This window comes from Tetrao urogallus (genome assembly GCF_951394365.1).
Source record: "Tetrao urogallus genome assembly, chromosome: 6".
Lineage (NCBI taxonomy): Eukaryota > Metazoa > Chordata > Aves > Galliformes > Phasianidae > Tetrao > Tetrao urogallus.
In genome coordinates, this window is record NC_136819.1 from 26,501,171 (window position 1) to 26,520,722 (window position 19,552).

The following is a 19,552-nucleotide window of genomic DNA, read 5'->3' on the forward strand; positions in this document are numbered from 1 at the left end:
ATATCCTCTCCAACAAACCCAGTAAAATCTATCTGTTCCCCTCCAACTTCAGCCCCTCCAGATACTTTAGGTTCTTCTTTGATTTCTTAACGCACTCCCTTACAGTTCCCAAATCATTCCCATATTCCCTATGTTTACCACCCTCGGCACACCTCACTCTTTCTACCCCATTATGGGCTCTAGCACAGTATAGCTGTCTCCTTCCACATCCCCTGCTTTTCTGTCAGCTAGATAGAGCGTAGCACCTGCCTCACCTACCGCAGAACCAGGTAGGTGCTGCCTCAGGACTAATTGAATGGCTAATGGGCAGAGCAGGTAATAGCTACTTTTCAGAAATGGAAAGCCTTCCTGAGGCTCAGGGTGGCCTGGAGCTGACTAGAGTATAAGAGCAAGCTAAAAAGACGCAGCCACTGCAGAGAAGTTAAATTAATTACTGAAATTCCTGAGGAAGAAACAAGAGACATTTAGAAAGCTCCACAAAGAAGAGGATTGTGAGAACATTTTACAAACACAGAGTTATTTTGGAAAAGTGGTCAAAACAAACAGAATGAAGTCACTAGAAATTGTTTATCCAAGTGACCTAACAGGAACTCAAGGTTGAAACAAACAAATGATTACATACTGGCAGACAGCTTTTTCAGCTAAAACTGCTTCAGTATGTGATTATTGAGAAGTGGAAAATCTGACACCAATTTACAAATGGGTCCCAAGAGAACCCACAGAATTACACAGTCACATACTATGAAACTGGCATCTACTAAATAAATTAATAGAAACTGTAACAGAGAACAGAATTAGCAGATACCTGCATAAATATATTTGGGGAAGAGTCAACTAGGCTTTTTTAAAGACAAGCCCTTCTAAGGCCGTTGCAGTTCTTCAAGATATTTGTAAATATACCAAAAAGGTTATCTGTCTGATATATTCAGATTTCCAAAAACCTTTGTACAAAATCCTTCACCTAAAGTTTTGAAGGAAGCTAAGTAGCCAGAAGGAAAATCCTTACATGGATAATAAACAGGTGACCAGAAGTCAAAAACAAATGTAGAAGTGAAATCTCCATTCACTGCAAAAATTGACATAAGCAGCACAATTCTGTAAGGAACCTGAACTGCTCAACACATTCACAAATTACACCATAAACATGGAAAAAACAAAGATGAATGATAAGCATAATAAAGACAGAGAACTAGAGACAGACTGCAAAGAACTACAGAAAACCACTACAGGATGACTGACGGGTTACTAAAACAAAAACTGGGATTTCATGTACATAAATTAAGCGATGCAAAGGAAAAAAGATAAATCCTATCCTAACAAATACAGTGATGCCATATGATTTAATCACTAAAGAGCAGAATCTTGGTTTTGACAGAAATGTTGTGCCATTAGAGGTTTAGATTGCTTCAAGGAGGCAATGAACAAGTTTGGGAAAGAGAAACAGAGATGACTCCAGTCTGAAGGATTCATAAACCACACGTGACTGGACATGGAAGCATACGGAGAAAAATTACGCATATTTACCACTCTTCTAATAGATTTTTCTAGACATCTGCTTATGATGTAGCTGGAATCAGAATATATGGCAAAACAAACCTTTGGTTCTACACAGTATGCTATGGAGAGTCACCATAGCAGAATGTCTCAGTGCTGTTGGATCTTCTTTTTATAGCTTGGACAGATCCAGCACATTAGGGAAGGTGAAATAAAGCGGTGGCCAAAGCAAAACCTTTTTCCTTCATTCAGCATGCCTTCAAGAGGACCTACTGACTGCATACAGGGAACAGTCTAATGCTAAAGAGAAATGCCAGTATTTGTATTTGTATATAGGGTGTTTCAGACATTTCCCTTCCAAAACATCACCAGGCTGCAAATAGGCAGGTGAGCAGACGAACCGATTAATGCATATTTTGCTTGTGGCTCTTTCGCCATAAAGCATAATCTTCTTCAAGATCTGAGATAGAAAGATCTTATTTAAGCTTATTTCCAACTCAAGATAAGAAGTCTATGACAGCTAAAAAACTCTGCTTGGTTTCTGGCATCTTGTCCCTTATCTTCAAAGGAGGCCTACAAAGCACTTGCAAATTCTGAATATAGGAATAGAATTTCATAATTGCTTGAGAGATTAAAAGTTATGGACTCATTAATTTTAGTGGCATATAATTCCTCACAACTCCCACTAAACACTTAACTCCAGGTGATAATTACTTCTTCCCATCCCCCCTCTTCTGTTCCTTTATATCTAATAAACATAACACTTCTTCCTTTGCTGAGACTTCCCATCTACTCAGAAGGTCACCCTTTACTTCAGATTGTCCAACTCATTAATACAGCTGAAGACAAATTCAGAAGCACTGCTCTCAAACTTCATTTACTTCAGAAAGGTCCCACTTTTCCCTCAGAAAAGAAGAGGAACCTGAGTTCCTAACAACTGTGCTCCATTTCTGACAATACTGAATTGCTTTAGTATAATTGTTACATCCCCCCTTAAAACCTAAGCCATACAACTTCTCTCTTTCATGTAGCCTTTCTGGTTTAAATCAGCTAACCAAAGATTCATTCGTCTTACTTTCAGTGTCAGTTCTCTAAAGCTTTGAAGCAGGATATAGCAATTACTGCTTTGCAAATAACAATTCTCAAGCCAAAGGCACTGCCAGAGTTTTCTCGTTTAATTGCCACATTACACTTTTCTTAAAGTACCACAGTAGGCCTGATGAGTTCAACCCATTAGTTCTTTTGGATATACTTCCTACACATATCTTTAATTTCTTGCAAAGGTATTCAGAAGAGCTTTTACTTACTAAAAATGCAGAAGGCAGCATCTCTGCTAGCAGGAACAGAAGGAGCAAGTTCTTCATCTGTGTCTGTGGGAACACAAGGAGTATTGATCAGAATTGCTTGCTTCTTTGCTGCTTGTATGGTGACAAAGCTCAAATATCATACGGAAAAAAAGTTATGTGGAACTAAAATCAAGATTAGAGAAGAAAAGCAGTTTTATCACTATGCTCCCTCGATAGATGAAGGCAACTGCAAAGACTGAAAATACCTTGCACAGAAAGCCAGAATGTAATTACTGAGCACAAATATTTCCCTGAACTTTCCTCTGGTATTATGAGAACTCCATCCCCAGGCACAATGGAAGACACATGCCGCTGCTTGCCTGCCCTCCCACCCTTTTACATATACACATGATAAAACACTAAGATTGTAATGACTTCAACCAACCCAAGGTAAGAAATTCTGCAGTTAACATTTCTGCGTCCTATAGTCATCCTGTGTGGCTTGGTGAAGCTTCACATCTCTTGTGTGATCTTGCATGTTTAAAATCCTACAGTTTGTCATAAACAGCTATAACTTGGTTTAATCAACTGTAGTTGCAGCCCCTTTGCAGAGCTAGAAAGGAGACTAGGGCCACAGAAACTATGAAGGCAGGATACAACTGTTTCAAATTTTATGTATTAGGTATTTAGGTATTACGCTAATTTGGAACCTCAGCATTATACTGAGGCCTCTTGCTACTTTATCCTTCCTCCTTTGAGTTGCAGAAACCAAACCCACACCAACCACCATCCACCACAGTTTACAGCTGTAAAAAATGGTACTTTGGTCACTAGATAGTTCTTACTCCTTATGGCCCCTTCCTCATGACTTGTTGACTCAGCCCAGAAAGAAGAGATACACTAGATACTCCTAGCATGGCTTTTATCTAGACCAAGTTTCTATGGGAAAAGGAAAGGAAAAGCCTTCTTTTCACAATGCCTTAAAAAAAAAAAAAAAAAAAAAAAAAAAAAAAAAAAAAGCAAAAATGACACCCCTTTTAATATTAAAAAGTCATATATTGTCCCTTTAACCTGACCTATTAAATCCAGATAAAATGTAAACAGATACCACAATTCTAGTGTTGCCATAAAATCATAACATCATACCAAAAACAAAATGAAACATGCATGATAGAGCATTTGGGTCTTTCAAGTAACTTTATGATGGGCAACTATTTTTCTTGTAGCGCTATGCCTCACTGAATCCACTCTGCTTATTACAGCTCCATAAGTCCATGCATAACATGGATTTTTACATTCCCAACATTCAGAGCGGTGAGTGGTGATGAAAACCTTGTTCTCTACTATTTTTCCTTTGGAGTACTGAAATTAAGCGCTGAAAACCCAGCTGGACCAAATTCTTTGTGCAAAATAGCAGGGAAATGCAAAAGAAACATAATGAGAAAATAAGCTTCTGCCACTATATTCTGAGTGCCAATCATACGATTCCTAAGCAAATGAAGCTTTTGGAGCTTTATATATGAATAGACTTTCATTCACTTTGGATTAGCCTTCTTAAGAAACTGAGAAAAGACTATGTAGCCTCTACTTCACACATGCGCTATTAATTCTCTTTCAATTAAAATCAAAGGAAAAAACCATCTAGAGCTGCCCACCATAACAGGTTAAATACTCCCAGTGCAGATAAGGCCAACAGCTAGATCTTTGTCATAGCCCTATCCAACAGTGACATTTTCAGATATGTAGAACAGCCATAAGAGACTTAGATATCATAGAATCATAAAATGGTTTTGGGTGGAAAGGACCTTAAAGATCACCTAGTTCCAATCCCCTGCTTTAGGCAGGGTTGCCAGCTACTAGATCAGGTTGCCCAGGGCCCCATCCAACTCAGTCTTAAAAATTTGCTAGGGATGGGGTAAAACAACACTTTTGCTACAAGTTATGCACAGAAAATAGGAAAAGTCTTATGAAGCAGCTTATAATGTCCTTACACCACTGGCAAAGGGCATTGTAACAACAGCATCTTTTTTAAATGGTATTGATGTCAGAGATAGATATTTGAGACTCCTCAGCTTCTTTTCTTACTGTCCAGAGAAAAATCTCTTCCCCAGCATTTCTCTTTCATAATTTCCATTACAGGCACTTCTCAGGTTCACATGGACAGCTGTGGGAATCACATCCATTGCTACAGCAGCCTAGCACTGCTGCTAATGTACTGCCTACTCCTGAATCTGAACCTAGAGGTAGATAAGAAGCTGAGCCAAAACCACGATGTTCCTGGAAAGGAAGCTAGAGAAGCAGCTCAGTACAGCCGGCAGCGCTACCAGTCCCCTAGTAGTTAGAGCATCTTGGAGGGTTTTAGTCAGACAGGGTAAAAACATTCTATGAGGAGACAACCGGAAACAGCATCAAACATATGGGACAATCCCTACCAAAAAAACAACAGGTTATAGCTCTCATGCTCACTTGCGTCTTTGTGCAATTGCATGAGCACGGAAATTGCTTTCAGATGTCTAACATCTGGCCCAAATTTAGCATTAAAATGTTTAGGACATGCAGCCCTATTAAACTAGTCAACAGATTCCAGGAAAAATGGTCAGAAGGAGGAGTAGGGACTTTTTTAGCCCATTAAATGCTCCACTGCAAGACAAAACTTGTGGCCGATTCTCTGAGCTTCAACAAACTTGTTATTTTGAAAGCTTCCTAAGGTGTTGTATTCACCACTGATCCTTTCAGCCTTAATTCCAACTGGAAATTACACGGATGGGACCCGTGAATCTGTCTGAAACCTTCAAGAAAAAATGGTCAAGTTATGCAGTTATGCTTCTGGATTTAATGGCTCTTTCAGTCCTTACAGGACCTGGGATATGGCAACATATGTTATTCTGTTTGTTTCGCCATTCTTCTCACCGAAGCCTGAGTGTGCGGGGGAAGGAAAGAAAAGGACAGTGTTTCACAGTGCTTTCACTTGTGACAACAGCAGCTGCTGCGCTCTGTGCCTCCTGCCCTCCTTTTAATTCTTTTCAACTCTCCCCACCTACATTTTCCCACTGTTAAAACAGCATCTCCACCCCCCTTTCATTCAGAAATAGTAGCAGGGCCTGAGGGGAAATCGTGACTATACACCCTAGATATGGAACATCTGCTGGAAAACTAACAAGTAAGAATTCCTACCACAGTGCTAAAACCTGAAGTTACATCAGTAAGAGGGAGTATGAGAATCAACTCACAATAAGCGAGAGGCAACCAGGATCTACAGCCAGAAGTAGAGACAGGCCCAACTGAAATCTCTGTTCAATACAGCAGAAGAAATTCAAGTTTTCTAGCCAACTGCATCTGCTACTAACTGCTCAGGTTATATGAGTAAAAGGCATAGCTGAACTATGAAGCTCTTTTCTCCAACAGGGGCCAACCCAAACCTGATTAACACTAGAGAAGTTTAATCTTGGAATTAAATTTAGCAACTAAGGACATTTACTTCTGTTCCAAAATAATAAGGATCAAATAGTATTTTGTGGAAACTTGAGAAACTTCTTTTTGACAATACCCACAAAGCATATTCTGGTCCCCTTTCTGAACTGCATTCACAGTCCTGACTTCTGTCTGGCACTGCGGACAGGAGGTGCAGAGTGTCACAGAGATGATGGCTATCATTTCTAAGCCAGGACATAACTCATCTTTCAACATTTATGCTCCCAAGGAAACAAGAACTACATTGCCTGTGTATATACAGAAAAATTACTTTCAAACTGCCAATTGATTTCAAGGTTTCAAAAGTAGAAAAGCTAACTTCCTTTGAAAGGAAAAAGTATACAGGGCAGAGATGAAGAGATACTATATTTTAAACTCATGTAACTCATCTGTAAGTTTGGATAAGCATCCTTATTTCAGGGCTCAACAATGAATCTACTCAAATAAGCTTTTGCTTTAACAAATAAAATGTCTAGAAAAGACAGACAGACAGTCTTGGAGATTTCTTTATAGCAAAGCCAACAGTAAACTGGTTTTAAAATATTTTATTTAGTTACAACGGCCACGAAGGCTTAGCAAGATCAGTGAATCATGCCTTAGAACCAGGAATACGCTTTGACACAAACTGAAGAGAATCAAGGATAACTGTAATGACTTCTGTGTTTTCTTTATGTGTATAAATCCTCCTAGTGCACAAAAAAATGCTCATCATCACCTACATAAACTTGACCTCTTTTCCAAATCACTTCTCAATATCCATGCTCCTAGGGAAACAAGAACTACATTGCAGAGATACATACTTGTGTGCATAAAAGTAACTTTGAAACTAATTTCAAGGTTTCAAAAACATTAAGTTAACTTCTGTGGGAGAGAAAATGACTTCTTTTCAACAGGAGGGAATCTAAATTTGAAAGAGATGTCATGAGTAACTCAGCCTTGTTTAAACAATAGCTTAAACTGTTCAGATGCCACAGAATCAAGTCAAGAAATCAGAAGAAAATGAGTATTGTTAGTTGCAGTACTTCTAGTGGTACGTGGCTCTCTCTGTTTAGCAAATAAGACAGTCCAATCTTCTTTTGCCTGCAAATCATGTTTCTAAATCACGCCTTGGGCAAAGGCATATACCACATTTGCTGGTCAGAGACTGTTCTGAAAGGCAGGAGATAAATGTCTCCTTCAGGGTGGGCTCCTCTCTGTTGCCAGGCTGGGCTTGCAGTTAATTTCCAAAGCTACCTAGCAGTACTAGCCTAACCAGCCACTTACAACTAATTTCTCGTCCCAGTCATTGATTTGGATTTTCAGTGTGGATCTATTGTTTTCATCTGCCTTTCCACAGCTTGAGCCACAGGTTAGCAACTGCAGTAACTATTTGCTCACTGCAATACTGATCAGAATTGCTCATTGTAAAGTTTAGTACATCTGACATGAAAGCAGAAGTTGTCAGTGTGATTTTACTGCTTGCACATTTTCAGCATTTCCTCCCCACTTGTACCACTACCATTCCCCACTCCCACATCTTCATACATCATATCTTCCTCAATTATTAAATAAATATAAATAAAATATCAAGCCTAATAAAGGAGGTGGGGAATCAGAAAGACTATTGCATTGTCCAGTTTTCCAGTGGCATCAGTTTTCTTAGCCATTCACTGAAGTCTCTAAGTTTTTAAGCCATTGCATTTTTCTGAAGACATTATGAATTTTTGCTTTGATTTCTCATGTTTCATCTTTCTTTTACCATATCTTTCAGGTTTTCGGTGAGTTAAAAATGGAAAATACAGATGTGGTAAGAAGGGCAGGGTGAAAGACAGGAGGTAATGGAACAGGGATCAATTACAGGGGAAAAAACTCCTTTTACTTATGCTGAGTGCAGCACTGGGAAAGCATGAGGATCACATCACAAAGCCCAGAGGAACCAATAAACATGTTCCTTTGGACAGAGAACGTCACATCCAAGATACATCTTAACATCATGCCTACCTGTTCTCTTCCCTGCCTACAGCAAATGATTTTTACTTTTTTATTTTTCAAAAAGAAAATCAGGGCCAGATGCCCTTTGGGTTGGGTGGATTGGACTATTCATGTGCATATGCTTGTTAAAGTGAGAGGATGCTAAATTTCTTTTGTCTTGACCACACAACAAGCCACATTTATAAAGAGCTGTTTGTATACAAAGCAGTGGATAAACGTTTATTAAATGTGTATTTAAATACGAGACTAGTTGAAAGCACTTAGTGAAATACGAAGGAAGGGAGGGAGAAGAAGGTAAAAAAAACACAAATTGAGTAAAAGTTTTACAGAGGTATTTTTATCACTGATACAGATTTATTAATTCGTTCTACATACATGCTAGGAGTAAAGAAACCTCATCAAAAAGCAATCCTGAAAAGATGTACTTTCAGCAATAATATGCATTTTAATTTTTCAGCTGAATAACTCTAAAAATGTACCTTTGTTAAGTTAAAAAGTTAAGAAAAACGTGCTAATGAGCACAGCAAGAGAGCACCAGCTGAATAATAGCAACATATGAGCTTCTTCTAGAATGCTATATCAACAGCCTTTCAACTCAGCCTTCTGCCTGATTCATAGCACACACAAAACCTGAACTGGAGCATTGCTTAACATTGCTGACTCTGAAGTCCTCTGTAAAAACACTGCCAGCATAAAGCAACATCAAATTCAGCACCACCTGCGTAAGCTATAGCAGCCCATCTCATACAGTTCTATACTCAATACAGCAATCACACAAAACATAAGCTGAAACACCACTGGGTGGAAGAGCAAGATTAGAATGTGTAACACACAGGAAGCCTAGGAAGACATCACACCATACCCTACTGGGGAAGAGGTTGATTTGCTTCCTTCCCAATCTCCACACTGCAGGAGATTATATAGTGCTTCATGAGGACAGCCATCTTTCTACCTATTAATATCAGATGAGATTCAATTTTCTGCATCCAGCCTTCTACTGTTGGGTTTGCAGCTGGAAATTCATTATGAGAAGATAGGTTTCTGCCTTCTACTTGGTAGTCTTGCTGTCCTTAGTTGTTAATTAAGTATGTGAGCACATAGGGATAAAGACAAGAGCATGCAGACTATTTTAGACAATAAATATTACAACAAGCAGTCATACACTTCTAATGGAAAATGCACAACAAGGATATAATATCCCAAACATCAACAATCGTAGAGGAATGGCTAACAACCTTCTAGGTCAACTGATGCCCTCAGTAGCACAGACTTCACTTAAATGAATTATTTAACCTGATTTGAAATATTACCTGACACTGAAGAATCCTTTAGTAAGATAAGGGATACTGGAGAACAACTTCCAATTTTATTTAACTTCATTTCATCCTAAACATAAATGTAGTAATTCTGATCTGTGCAAAAGGTTTAAAAAAAAATGAGTGCTATCTTAAAAGGAAATTTTAAAAAAAATACAAATTATTTTTGTGTCTTTGCAGGATCTACATCTCTTCTCTGAAAGGATATTAACACTAAATTCAACAGTGTACTTGCTAAACACTCATGTCACATCCAAATTGTTTGATGACAAACAACAATGTTGATAGAAAACCAAAAATATTTACCCTGACTCTCACACAGGTTTCAACTGCTGCTACTTCCACATCTAAAATAATTACTTAAAAAAAAAAAAAAAAATAAGTTTTAACCTACATATAGGTGCAAATAGGCCAAGCACAACCAACTAGTGTGGGTACATCTATTCCCTACGCAGCTACCCTTGCAGACTATGATGCTGACATACCTCTGGTGACATGAAGCAGGAAATTCTTCAGAGAAATTAGTGGGCTTATTTCCATTGCTATGTAACACAAAGCTGATTAACAGAAGTAGAAACAAAAGATACGGAAAAATAAGAATTAAAAAAATAAAAATCAAACACCACAACTTCAGCTAACTTAGGAGGCAGAACCTCAGCTAGTGGAAATAGAGCCAGAGTCTCTAAGGACACCAGCCAAGCATCTTTCATCTGTCACCAAAAATTAACTTTGTAAAAAAGATCTTAGGAGAATGTCATTGCATGGCAGCGCCTGGAGATATCTAAAAAGAAGCAAGTGCTCAGCTGTGTGATCACAGCAAACTTACAACAGTGGGATTTAAATATAGATTGGCTCCTTGCTCTAAGACAGTTTTCTCCCACAGATGCCAAAAGCAAAACCTTTAGTTACTTCTTTAAGAGTTAAGCAGAGAAATAAACAATCTTTTGACAGTACTTATTTCCATACATCGTATCTGTATGTCAGGAAAACTTGAGCTTGTTAGTGTGTAGGGAAGCATGAACAAGTGTTTTGTACGGAGACTATGCATATGACTACTTAACCAATCAAATCTTTAATGTTAAGGTCTCTCCTCACACATCTAGTAACTTCTGTTAGTCATCATCCAAGAAAAGATGTTGGAGCACAACAAATCCTATTTCAAACCCAGTAGTAAGGTTAAAAAATAAGACAGTGAAACTGCATTCAGCAGAGTATAATTTCCAGTGAGATAAGCTCTTCTGACAAGTCCATCATACCATGGGCATAACTGCAAACGACTGTGCTAGATCAGAGCAACCATCTGTCAATCATCCAAACGTCTAGTCTTTGCAGCTATGGTGGGTACTGTAAGGAGTTTATCATCAGTTTTAATGCTTCTCAGAGATCTAAACGGAAACCAGCGTATTTTTTCAGTACTTCACTCAGCATTAGTACACCAGAAGAACAATTCCTCCTTGTATCAGCTAAGGACAAGGCTCTAATACCAATTGTGAGAACACCTGTAATTATATCCAATACGTTCTACATGTTGTTCTTACACAAAAATAGCATATCTCATCCTCTTACAAAAAAAAAAAAAAAAAGCTTTTTTTTTTTTCCTGTGTACTGGTGAGTCATAAAGTGCATACATGATATCATAAAATGGTTAACATTTTATTAGCATTTAACAATGCTCTGAACAATAAGAAAGCCTTTTGGCAGCCTAAACCCTACCTGTTTCAGGGCACAGAACATTAGTTTGTCTTATATATATATCACAGTCAGAAGGACATCTGAATCAAGACTGGACATGTATATATATGTATACATATATATATATGTATATATATATTTGCAATTTCTCTATTGTCTAAAAAAAAAAAAATGTTCTTTCAAAAAAGATTTGCTCACATGTAAGCTTGCAACCATTTTTCTTGGTAGTACCAACAAGACACCTCTTTTCCCGTTTCCTAAATCCTTTCAGCACAGTCTTTCACATTGACTCCAATGAAATCTTGGTGCCAACTCTGTAAGGCAAGTAATTCCTTAAGCAACAAGACATTTTACCAAGCAGGACCCCAAAACAGAGATACAGGATTTGCATCAGAAGATTATCACTTGTTGAAGATCACCATTTAAGATAATTCATTCTACAACCATGATTGCTTCTATCCCTTAAAATTAAAGCCAATTCATTTGTTTTATTCTTAATATCATAAAGAGAGAGAGGGGATAGCAAAGAAAAACCTATACCTTTTCTCAAACATCCCTTCAAGTCATTCGTCAAAATCCTTTTCTCCAAAGCTACATTCAGAGTAGACAGTTCACTAGAGATTTGGAATATGCACATGCTACAGAGCAGCATTTCCCTAAACCATCAAGTGTTTACATTCATGACAGAAAATATTTCAAAAACACCTCTGAGGTGCCAGGATGCTCTCTGGTGCGTGAGAACCCAGAAGTACACTTGAAGTCTAAATTATCTCACACAGATAAAGAAAATACACTAAAACTTCTGGAGACCTCAAGTTTACTTTATGCTTTTAATTTCTGCATTAATTGTTCTGTTTCACTAACCTCAAAAAACACTAATTCAAGCTAATGACATGCCAAAGATACATAGTCCTACCTACTTCTGTTGCACATCACACGCTTCTCTTCACTCCTTTTAACAGCACATCATTAATCCTAAAAGCCCAAGGGTGAGGCTGTCCAACACACATGGCTGTGCAGCACACCAACTCACCAACAAAGTGCACCTGAGAAAGAATGATTTTTCACAGCTGCTCCATTTACAGACCCTGGCTCTGGCACTACAGAAGATGATGATGTGTCTTTAAGAGACCAGGAAAAAAACCTGTAAGTCGCAGAAAAGCTGGTGAAGAGCCATTTTAAGTGCAATAAAGAAAGCATAAGAGAAACTTCTAAGCCTTGTGAAGACCCTTCTAAAAGTAATAAATAAGGTGTTCTTTAGGGTCCCTGCAGACAGACTTAACGAAACTTAAAATCTCCTTGATCTCTTGTACTAAGCTTAGTTATTTCTAACAACAGGAACTCCATTCAAGATCGTTAACTTTATCACAGCTTTGAAACTTAGTTATTAAGCAAACATTCCTCCATCCAACCATCCACAAGGAACACCTAGACATCAGACTGCCCTACCACGTTGCCGCCATTCCATTACCATCTCCTCACCAGCACAGTTCCCTTAGAAGCGTCTTGGCCTCCCTCGCACGTCAGACCTCCTCTAGGTTGAGATCTCATCCTGCAAACCACCCTTTCACAAGCACGTCTGCTGATTCAAGCACCACTGTTCAAGTTGGAATCAGACTCCAAAATGGATCCTGCCTCACACAGCTGAAAGCAATGCAGACTGATCAGGAGATTCTCCCTCCCCTGCTAGAACATTAATAGAAGCAGCTGAGCACTCCAGGGATTGTGGTTAGCAAATTTAAGAGTCCTAACACCTGGGCAGGGTTTTTTAATTTCTACCAGAAAAAAACATGTTTCTCCAGTCAGTACCCCTGCTATGTGTGTCTTGGTTTCTGTGTTTTTTTCCTGGTGATGCACGTGCATTTGACCCTTCCACCCTTTTGTTTCTCCTCACTCACAGTGTCAGGAACAGTTTTGATTACATTAAGTTATAGTGTAATTAACTGTGAGGGAAAGGGATTAATGTTCACCAACCACATTAAACGTTTTCTTCCCTCCCTACCAGGAAATCCAATTTTGCAGTGCATGCAATGTGGTAATTCTTCTCTCCTGTGTTCTTTGAACTAAAGAAAAACAAGAGTGGAAAATCAAAGGTAACTTAATGCAAACAAACAAAAAAAACCCCAAACCCAGCATTGAAAGAAAATAGATGTCCAGACGGAAGCATAAGGAGACAGCCCAGGACACAAAAACAACTCTTACCTTCTGTGTGTACCTGTGAAAGGTGAGTGTAAAAGCTGGAGGCACTGATGCCACTCTGCAGACAAGCAGCAAAAATCACTTTACTATCATTCAGGTTCAAACAGTGGCTCCTAACCCGCTCTTCTCTCCAGCTTCTGTTTGGTTACTAAGCCTTACAACACAGGAAAAGGAGTTGGGTTTCATTTAACCCCCTCAGCCTCCAAGTTTCTTCGCAAGAGTTTTCTTTTGCTTAGGAAAGCCAGAGTTCTAAGCATGCATGTGCACATGCATAACTTGGAATCGTTTCTAGCTCCTGTAGTCTGTGTGCGAGCACACATTGGTTCTAAATTGTGCCTTAAGTTACTGCAGGGGTGGAGCCCTTATAAGTAGTTGTATTTTAGCTGTAGGCAGCATATCAAAAGTGAGACAGATCACTTAGGTATTCCTTTTAGTAAGTTCCTAACTCTAAACCAAAATTATTTCCTTTAGAACTGAAGTTTGAAACAGTTCAGAAATATTTTTTTGACCAAAGAAAGTTTGAACTTAGATACAATTATCAGCTAGTTCTGGCTATAAGCAGAGTTAATCAGATCCCTGAGATTTGAGAATGCTATTACTTAGGATACGAATTTATATGAATAAGATATGAATTTAACCAAATACAATGGCAGCTCAGGTTTCTCTATTTTTGCCTTGAACAAATGTCATGCAATTTAGATACCTTCTTAAAATTCCAGGAAGGAACAGTTTTGCAATAGAAAAGCTGTTGAAGGAACACAAATATAGTTGGATGCATTACAAGGAAAACTTGTGTTGTTAATCATGTGGATACTGGAGAAGTCATTGCATAACAACTTAAATGATGATGTTGTTTTATCTAGAAAACAGATTCTTTTTCCCTCTATTGATTCTATCCCCTGTGAAGCATAAAATATTGAAATACAAAGATCACTGATCTATAAAAATAGATTCTGGATCAGCAACTATAAACAGCTGTCAGCATTTTCACCCTACTTAAAAAATAGTATGAAAGACATCTCCAAGATTATGACAACAGCTTTAAAACTTAAGTTTGGGTTCTTCTTTTTATTTGCCTTCCGTTTTGAGAGTCCTCTTTCATCAGCAGTTCATTTGAAACTGTGAGGAACAGAACCCTACTTTCAAAAGGAAAGCTGAACCTCCTGCCTTCAGGTAACTCCATGTACTGGATCTGCAAAGAAGACATCAAGATATGCAATGAAATATCCAGAGCTGGCATTGCTGGACTCTTGTTGGCCACATTACTGTATTACCTGAGAAAAAGAGACAATAACCTTGACAATCGTTGACAAGCCTAGATAGCACATAGCTCCAAACAGAAGCTTCCAACAATGTCAGAAATGCTCCAGGTGACACAGAACCGCAAATACTACTGCAAGCAATTTTATTCAAAGGCTACAGCTGCTTTAATCCCTGTTGGTCAATCCCTGCCTGGCAACTAGCTACAAAAGGTACACAGTACTCAAATTCTACAGTTATCCCATGTGGGACAGTTCAAATAAAAGTCACAACTTTTCCACATGCAAAAACAATCCTGTACTTTGCTGTCCAAGCTAGTTCTGACATAAGAAACAAAGTCTACAGGATAAACTAACAGGAAAACCAACACAAAATGTCTTCACCTCCAACAAGCAGGAGCACCTCAAAGTTTTAAAGATACAATGCACCCGACTGCTGATGCATGACTATCTATGTTCCCCTTGTCAGAAGAAGCAATAATGGAATACTGTTAATGTCTAATTAAAAATACAGAGATAATTGTTGTTCCCCTTTAGAATCACATTTTTCTGGGGCCAACCTGCAGGCCTCTTTCTTTCAGAAAGATGTTACCTCAGCCTGCCCTTTTTCTCTACCTACGTCCTACTCTCAACTGGCCACTGGCTATTGCCATCCTGCCAGCTGTCACGATTATATCCTAAGCTTTATGATGTTTGATCCTCCACAAATAAAAGCCTGAATGCTTTGTCTTACACAAATAAACCACTCTTGCAGATCACTTTAAAGCTTTTAGCTTCTATCACTTGAAAGAATTGAAACTGAATCCTAAACATTCAAAAGCTAATAGAATGAAACACAATTCCAGATGAATTAATAAAAACCTGATTTTTAAAATTTCTTCTCACAGCAATAGGACCCTTAATAGATGATTTTTTGGTAATAAACAGGTATAGCAGCCTACTTGCAATTCTCATGTTCTTGGCTGACAACTTAAGCTACAAAGGAGATCAGAAACAGGGAAAATGTGACTGCTCGTGTTGGAATCTAGCCAGAATACATCCAAAAACAGCTGTGCCTACTGCATTAAAGCAGATGCTGTGTAAACACATCTAGATTTATTTTAACCCCATAAAGCCTTAATAGATAACCTGCTAATATGTTAAAATAAAGCAAGAAGTGACCAGACTTTATCACAACTAAGCAGCATGAAACATAGATGAAACTCCTTTATTAACAAAAGAAATTAAGCCTAGTTCCAGTAGGGACACGACAAAAATCAGCAGCTATTAGCGTGGGATTCAAAATGAAGGCCAGTCCTTGCCAGAAAAAGGACAATCCAGTATGGAGTAAACAAATCTTTGCCCTGCAGTTCTAAAGAATGTTTTGTGTTTGTGCCTTTTCTCTGTAAGAAATAACATTATCCTTATGCTGCAATTATTTTCATCACCCACCATTTAGTGAAAGTATGATAATCCACTTATTCAAGACTATTCTTGTCTCTTAATAAGACAACTACAATTCACTATGGAGTGAATATATTCAGAACCTGAGGCATTTCACTCTTGCCATCAGCTCTATCCAGTGACTGGCCTGGAGGCAATGGCATCTAGATGTCGCATATGAGATCAACAACTGAGGTGAACACATATTAAATGCATACTGCTGAACAAGATATCACTTTTAAAGTTATCAGTTAAGTGCTTTGGCTAAGAAGCAGGCATTCTCTAAAGGAGCTGCGATGCTGGGATTTCAACAGTTATATGGACAGAGGTCTGCAGCGAGACTTCAGCTTTCTCTTTTGTTATGCTCCAGGAAGTACCTTTCACAGAAACAAGCCAACAGGATTCCTTACTGCCAGAGGATGTTTTCAAATATCTAAAGATTTGCATACTTTACAGATCTGCTCCAGTCTAACTAGTTAACGATGTCCAAAACTTCCATAGTATCAGCTGTTGGATTTTTTTTTTTTTTTTATTTCATTTGAAAGCAGCATAATTTCTTCAACTAGAAACCAAGTTGGGCTCAAGTCACGAGATTTAGTTTCCATTCTCAAGTATCTCATGATTTGCTAGGAAAAATATTTTTCCAGTTACATTAATGTCCAATTTCTTAGATAACTGAAGTAGCCTATGTAATGGAAATCGACAGCCATTTCTATACTTTAGCCTAGTACTTGAGGGCATATTGTTCAGACACATCTTCAAATCCTTCTGAGCGCATGTTAACACTGAACTGCAATCAGACACTCCAGGTAAGCATGCTGATGACTGAATGACATAGGAAAGAAATAAGGGCCTCTGGGATGTCAAACTAAGTCCACTGCTATCAGGGACACCACAGCCCATCATTCCTTCTATCAGATGTGCAGCAGTCTGAAAACTGCACATTTTTTTACATACTATTTTTTTTTCTTTTTAAAGATAAGGCAGAATAATAAAATTTGATTAAATCTGAACTTTTCTTCAAATTTGAATAAAGTACTGATAACTCAGTTCTTCTCAGACTCCTACTCAATATCACAGGTTAGGCATGCCATTTAACCCTCTGAATTACAGCCTATCAGTATATAGAATTAAAACCTTTCTTAACCCCTCAGGAAAAGAGGTTTGATTTCCTATGCTGGAAAGCTTGTTGCAAGCTCTTTACAATATAACTGCATAAAAGTCTGCTGTGCTCTTGTAATAACTCACACACTCCTCTCTCCCTTCTCCATCCAGGAACTCTTTCAAGACTTTGTAGAACAGTTGATCCAGTACATATTCTGTATAGGCACTGTTACGAGTAGAGATCATTTTTTTTTGTAGTTTGCCAGTGTGTTGGGTTCCAGTAGAGTACATGAGAGTAAATTGTAATCAGACATATGGAGAATAGGCTCCAGTGTTCATAGGGATATTGGTTCCCAACTCTGAATGCCCTAATCCAGCGCTTTGAGAACTGCAAACAGGCAACTGGAGACAAACAGACCTAAACTTCTGAGAGTCACCTTCTATACTGTCTTCAAATTTCCCTGTGATTTTTAATCTAGAGAATTAAACTGCAGCTGCTGACCTTAACAAGGTCTTCAAGAGATACTGTATTTCTGAAATCTGGAGATCTTTCCAAAGGTAGAATTTCATGAAGCACTGATATGTAAGGAAATAAGTATCGCATAGGATTCTTTCACTTCTTTCATGGAGTGCTACAGCTGTGATTTGTGAAGTTTTGGGGTCTTGTAGGTGACTCCTAGGTTTTCCTTCTGTTTTCCTGGCTGCAGTGGACAGAAACAGTCCACTTTTGCTTATTCTAAGGTTCAGTAAGCAAGTACTCCCCAGTGAGTTTGTGCTCCTCTTTGTTTATACTTTATACTTAAAAATCCCAGCATACATCTAGCTATTGCTTTCAATTCAGCAACATGGTTTCTTGTTCAGTGAGCTAACAGCCAGGGATTCCTATCCATCAGCCTGTGTGCTCATGGGCACCATTTAATTCCTTCCCACTCACCCAAGTACACTCATGCTCAGTGTCAGAAGAAGAGGCTTTCTGTAATTAAAGTATAAGCTTCATTCCTATTGAGCCTCCCTTCTTGGGCACTTCCATTTAACACAGCCCAGAACAGTGAAAAGTCATCAATATTTTGCTATAATCTGTTCCAAGAACAGACCAACTCACAGACACATGGTCTAATTGGGTCTCTTTCTCTTAGACTCTTCTTGGCAACTAAGCCAATTACTGTGCTGTGCTCTCCAAGACAGACTTCAAATAACTTGGCTTTTTGTATTCAAAGAATTAGATACCTCTCTTCATCCCTTTCCAAGATAAAGGAAATGGTAAGACTGTCACTTTGTATTTACCTTGATTGTCATCCAAATCAGGCAAAACTTCTATTCATGTCTTCTAACCATGCCAATGTTCTGAAAAAACTGATGATGCCCTCCCCCTTCCCCCCTTCCCTCCCCCCCCCCCCCCCCCCCCCCCCCATATACTTCAGCTCCTCATCCTTAGGCCATTTAAAGAATAATAGCATGCAGTGATAGTGCTGATGTTCAAAAAGCACTAACAACTTCCAAGTGCTGTGACTAATTCCAGAAAAACATTGTTCTGAAAGACACTCCAAAATACTGCATCCCAGGATCCAAGCAAAGGCACTGATCCATTGCTAAGACCTTACTTGGATACACAGATATTTGCATATGAAAACAGAGAGCTGGCCTATAGTAGGACTTAAGTTGATTTCAAAACAGCCCAACTATTCCCAGTTTAACCAGTGTAAACTAAACCAGTGTAAACTAAACATAACTGCATCTATTGGAAAGGTAGAGGAAGCTATATTAATTTTTTCTAGCACTGGATAATGCATCCAGTTTTTCCAAAGTCTTATCTCAAATCCTAGAATATTTGCATAGAATCACAGCCCTCCTTAAAATTAGACACTTAGAATACTAATTATTAAGAAACTTAAGATAAGGCTCCTTCAAACCCATTTTCTTTTTCTGCATCATGGATTTAAATATTACGTAGGGTGAATTTGGCAGCCACACAGAGAATCTCATTTAGAAAGATTAACCTCAGAACACAGAGAGATCTGGAGGATCTCCATTAGTCCACTCCTTGCTGCAGAGGATTTACAGTAGAATAATTATTTTTAGCAAGCATGCGCACACACTCAGAAATAACATATACATGCATTAATGAGGCAATTCCTTATCCAGAACAGACGATCCCTTGGCTGTTTGTTTTCTTTTTATTGTTGATTTTACATTTTAATTATATATAAAAAGTAGAAGAAAGCACAGGTGGTAAGCAGATTTGGGCTAGAAAATTAATTCCCAGAGAAAACAGTTTTAGTTCTTATACAAACAAATACAGTGATTAATTATTTTTTTGCTTCCCAAGCTGTTACTGGTA

The 19,552-nt window shown here is 38.3% G+C and overlaps 1 protein-coding gene across 1 annotated transcript in view; it reads right to left on the reverse strand.

Annotated features, from left to right (window-relative positions):
* The window catches only part of PAPLN (papilin, proteoglycan like sulfated glycoprotein), a gene marked incomplete at both ends in the record, with an annotated part of 44,703 nt that extends 31,610 nt beyond the window's left edge, over positions 1-13,093 (reverse strand). The window contains 2 exon segments of the mRNA XM_079537785.1: positions 2,802-2,864; positions 13,040-13,093. Of these exon segments, the coding sequence (XP_079393911.1) occupies positions 2,802-2,864; positions 13,040-13,093 (117 nt within the window).
* Between the last annotated feature and the right edge of the window lie 6,459 nt (positions 13,094-19,552).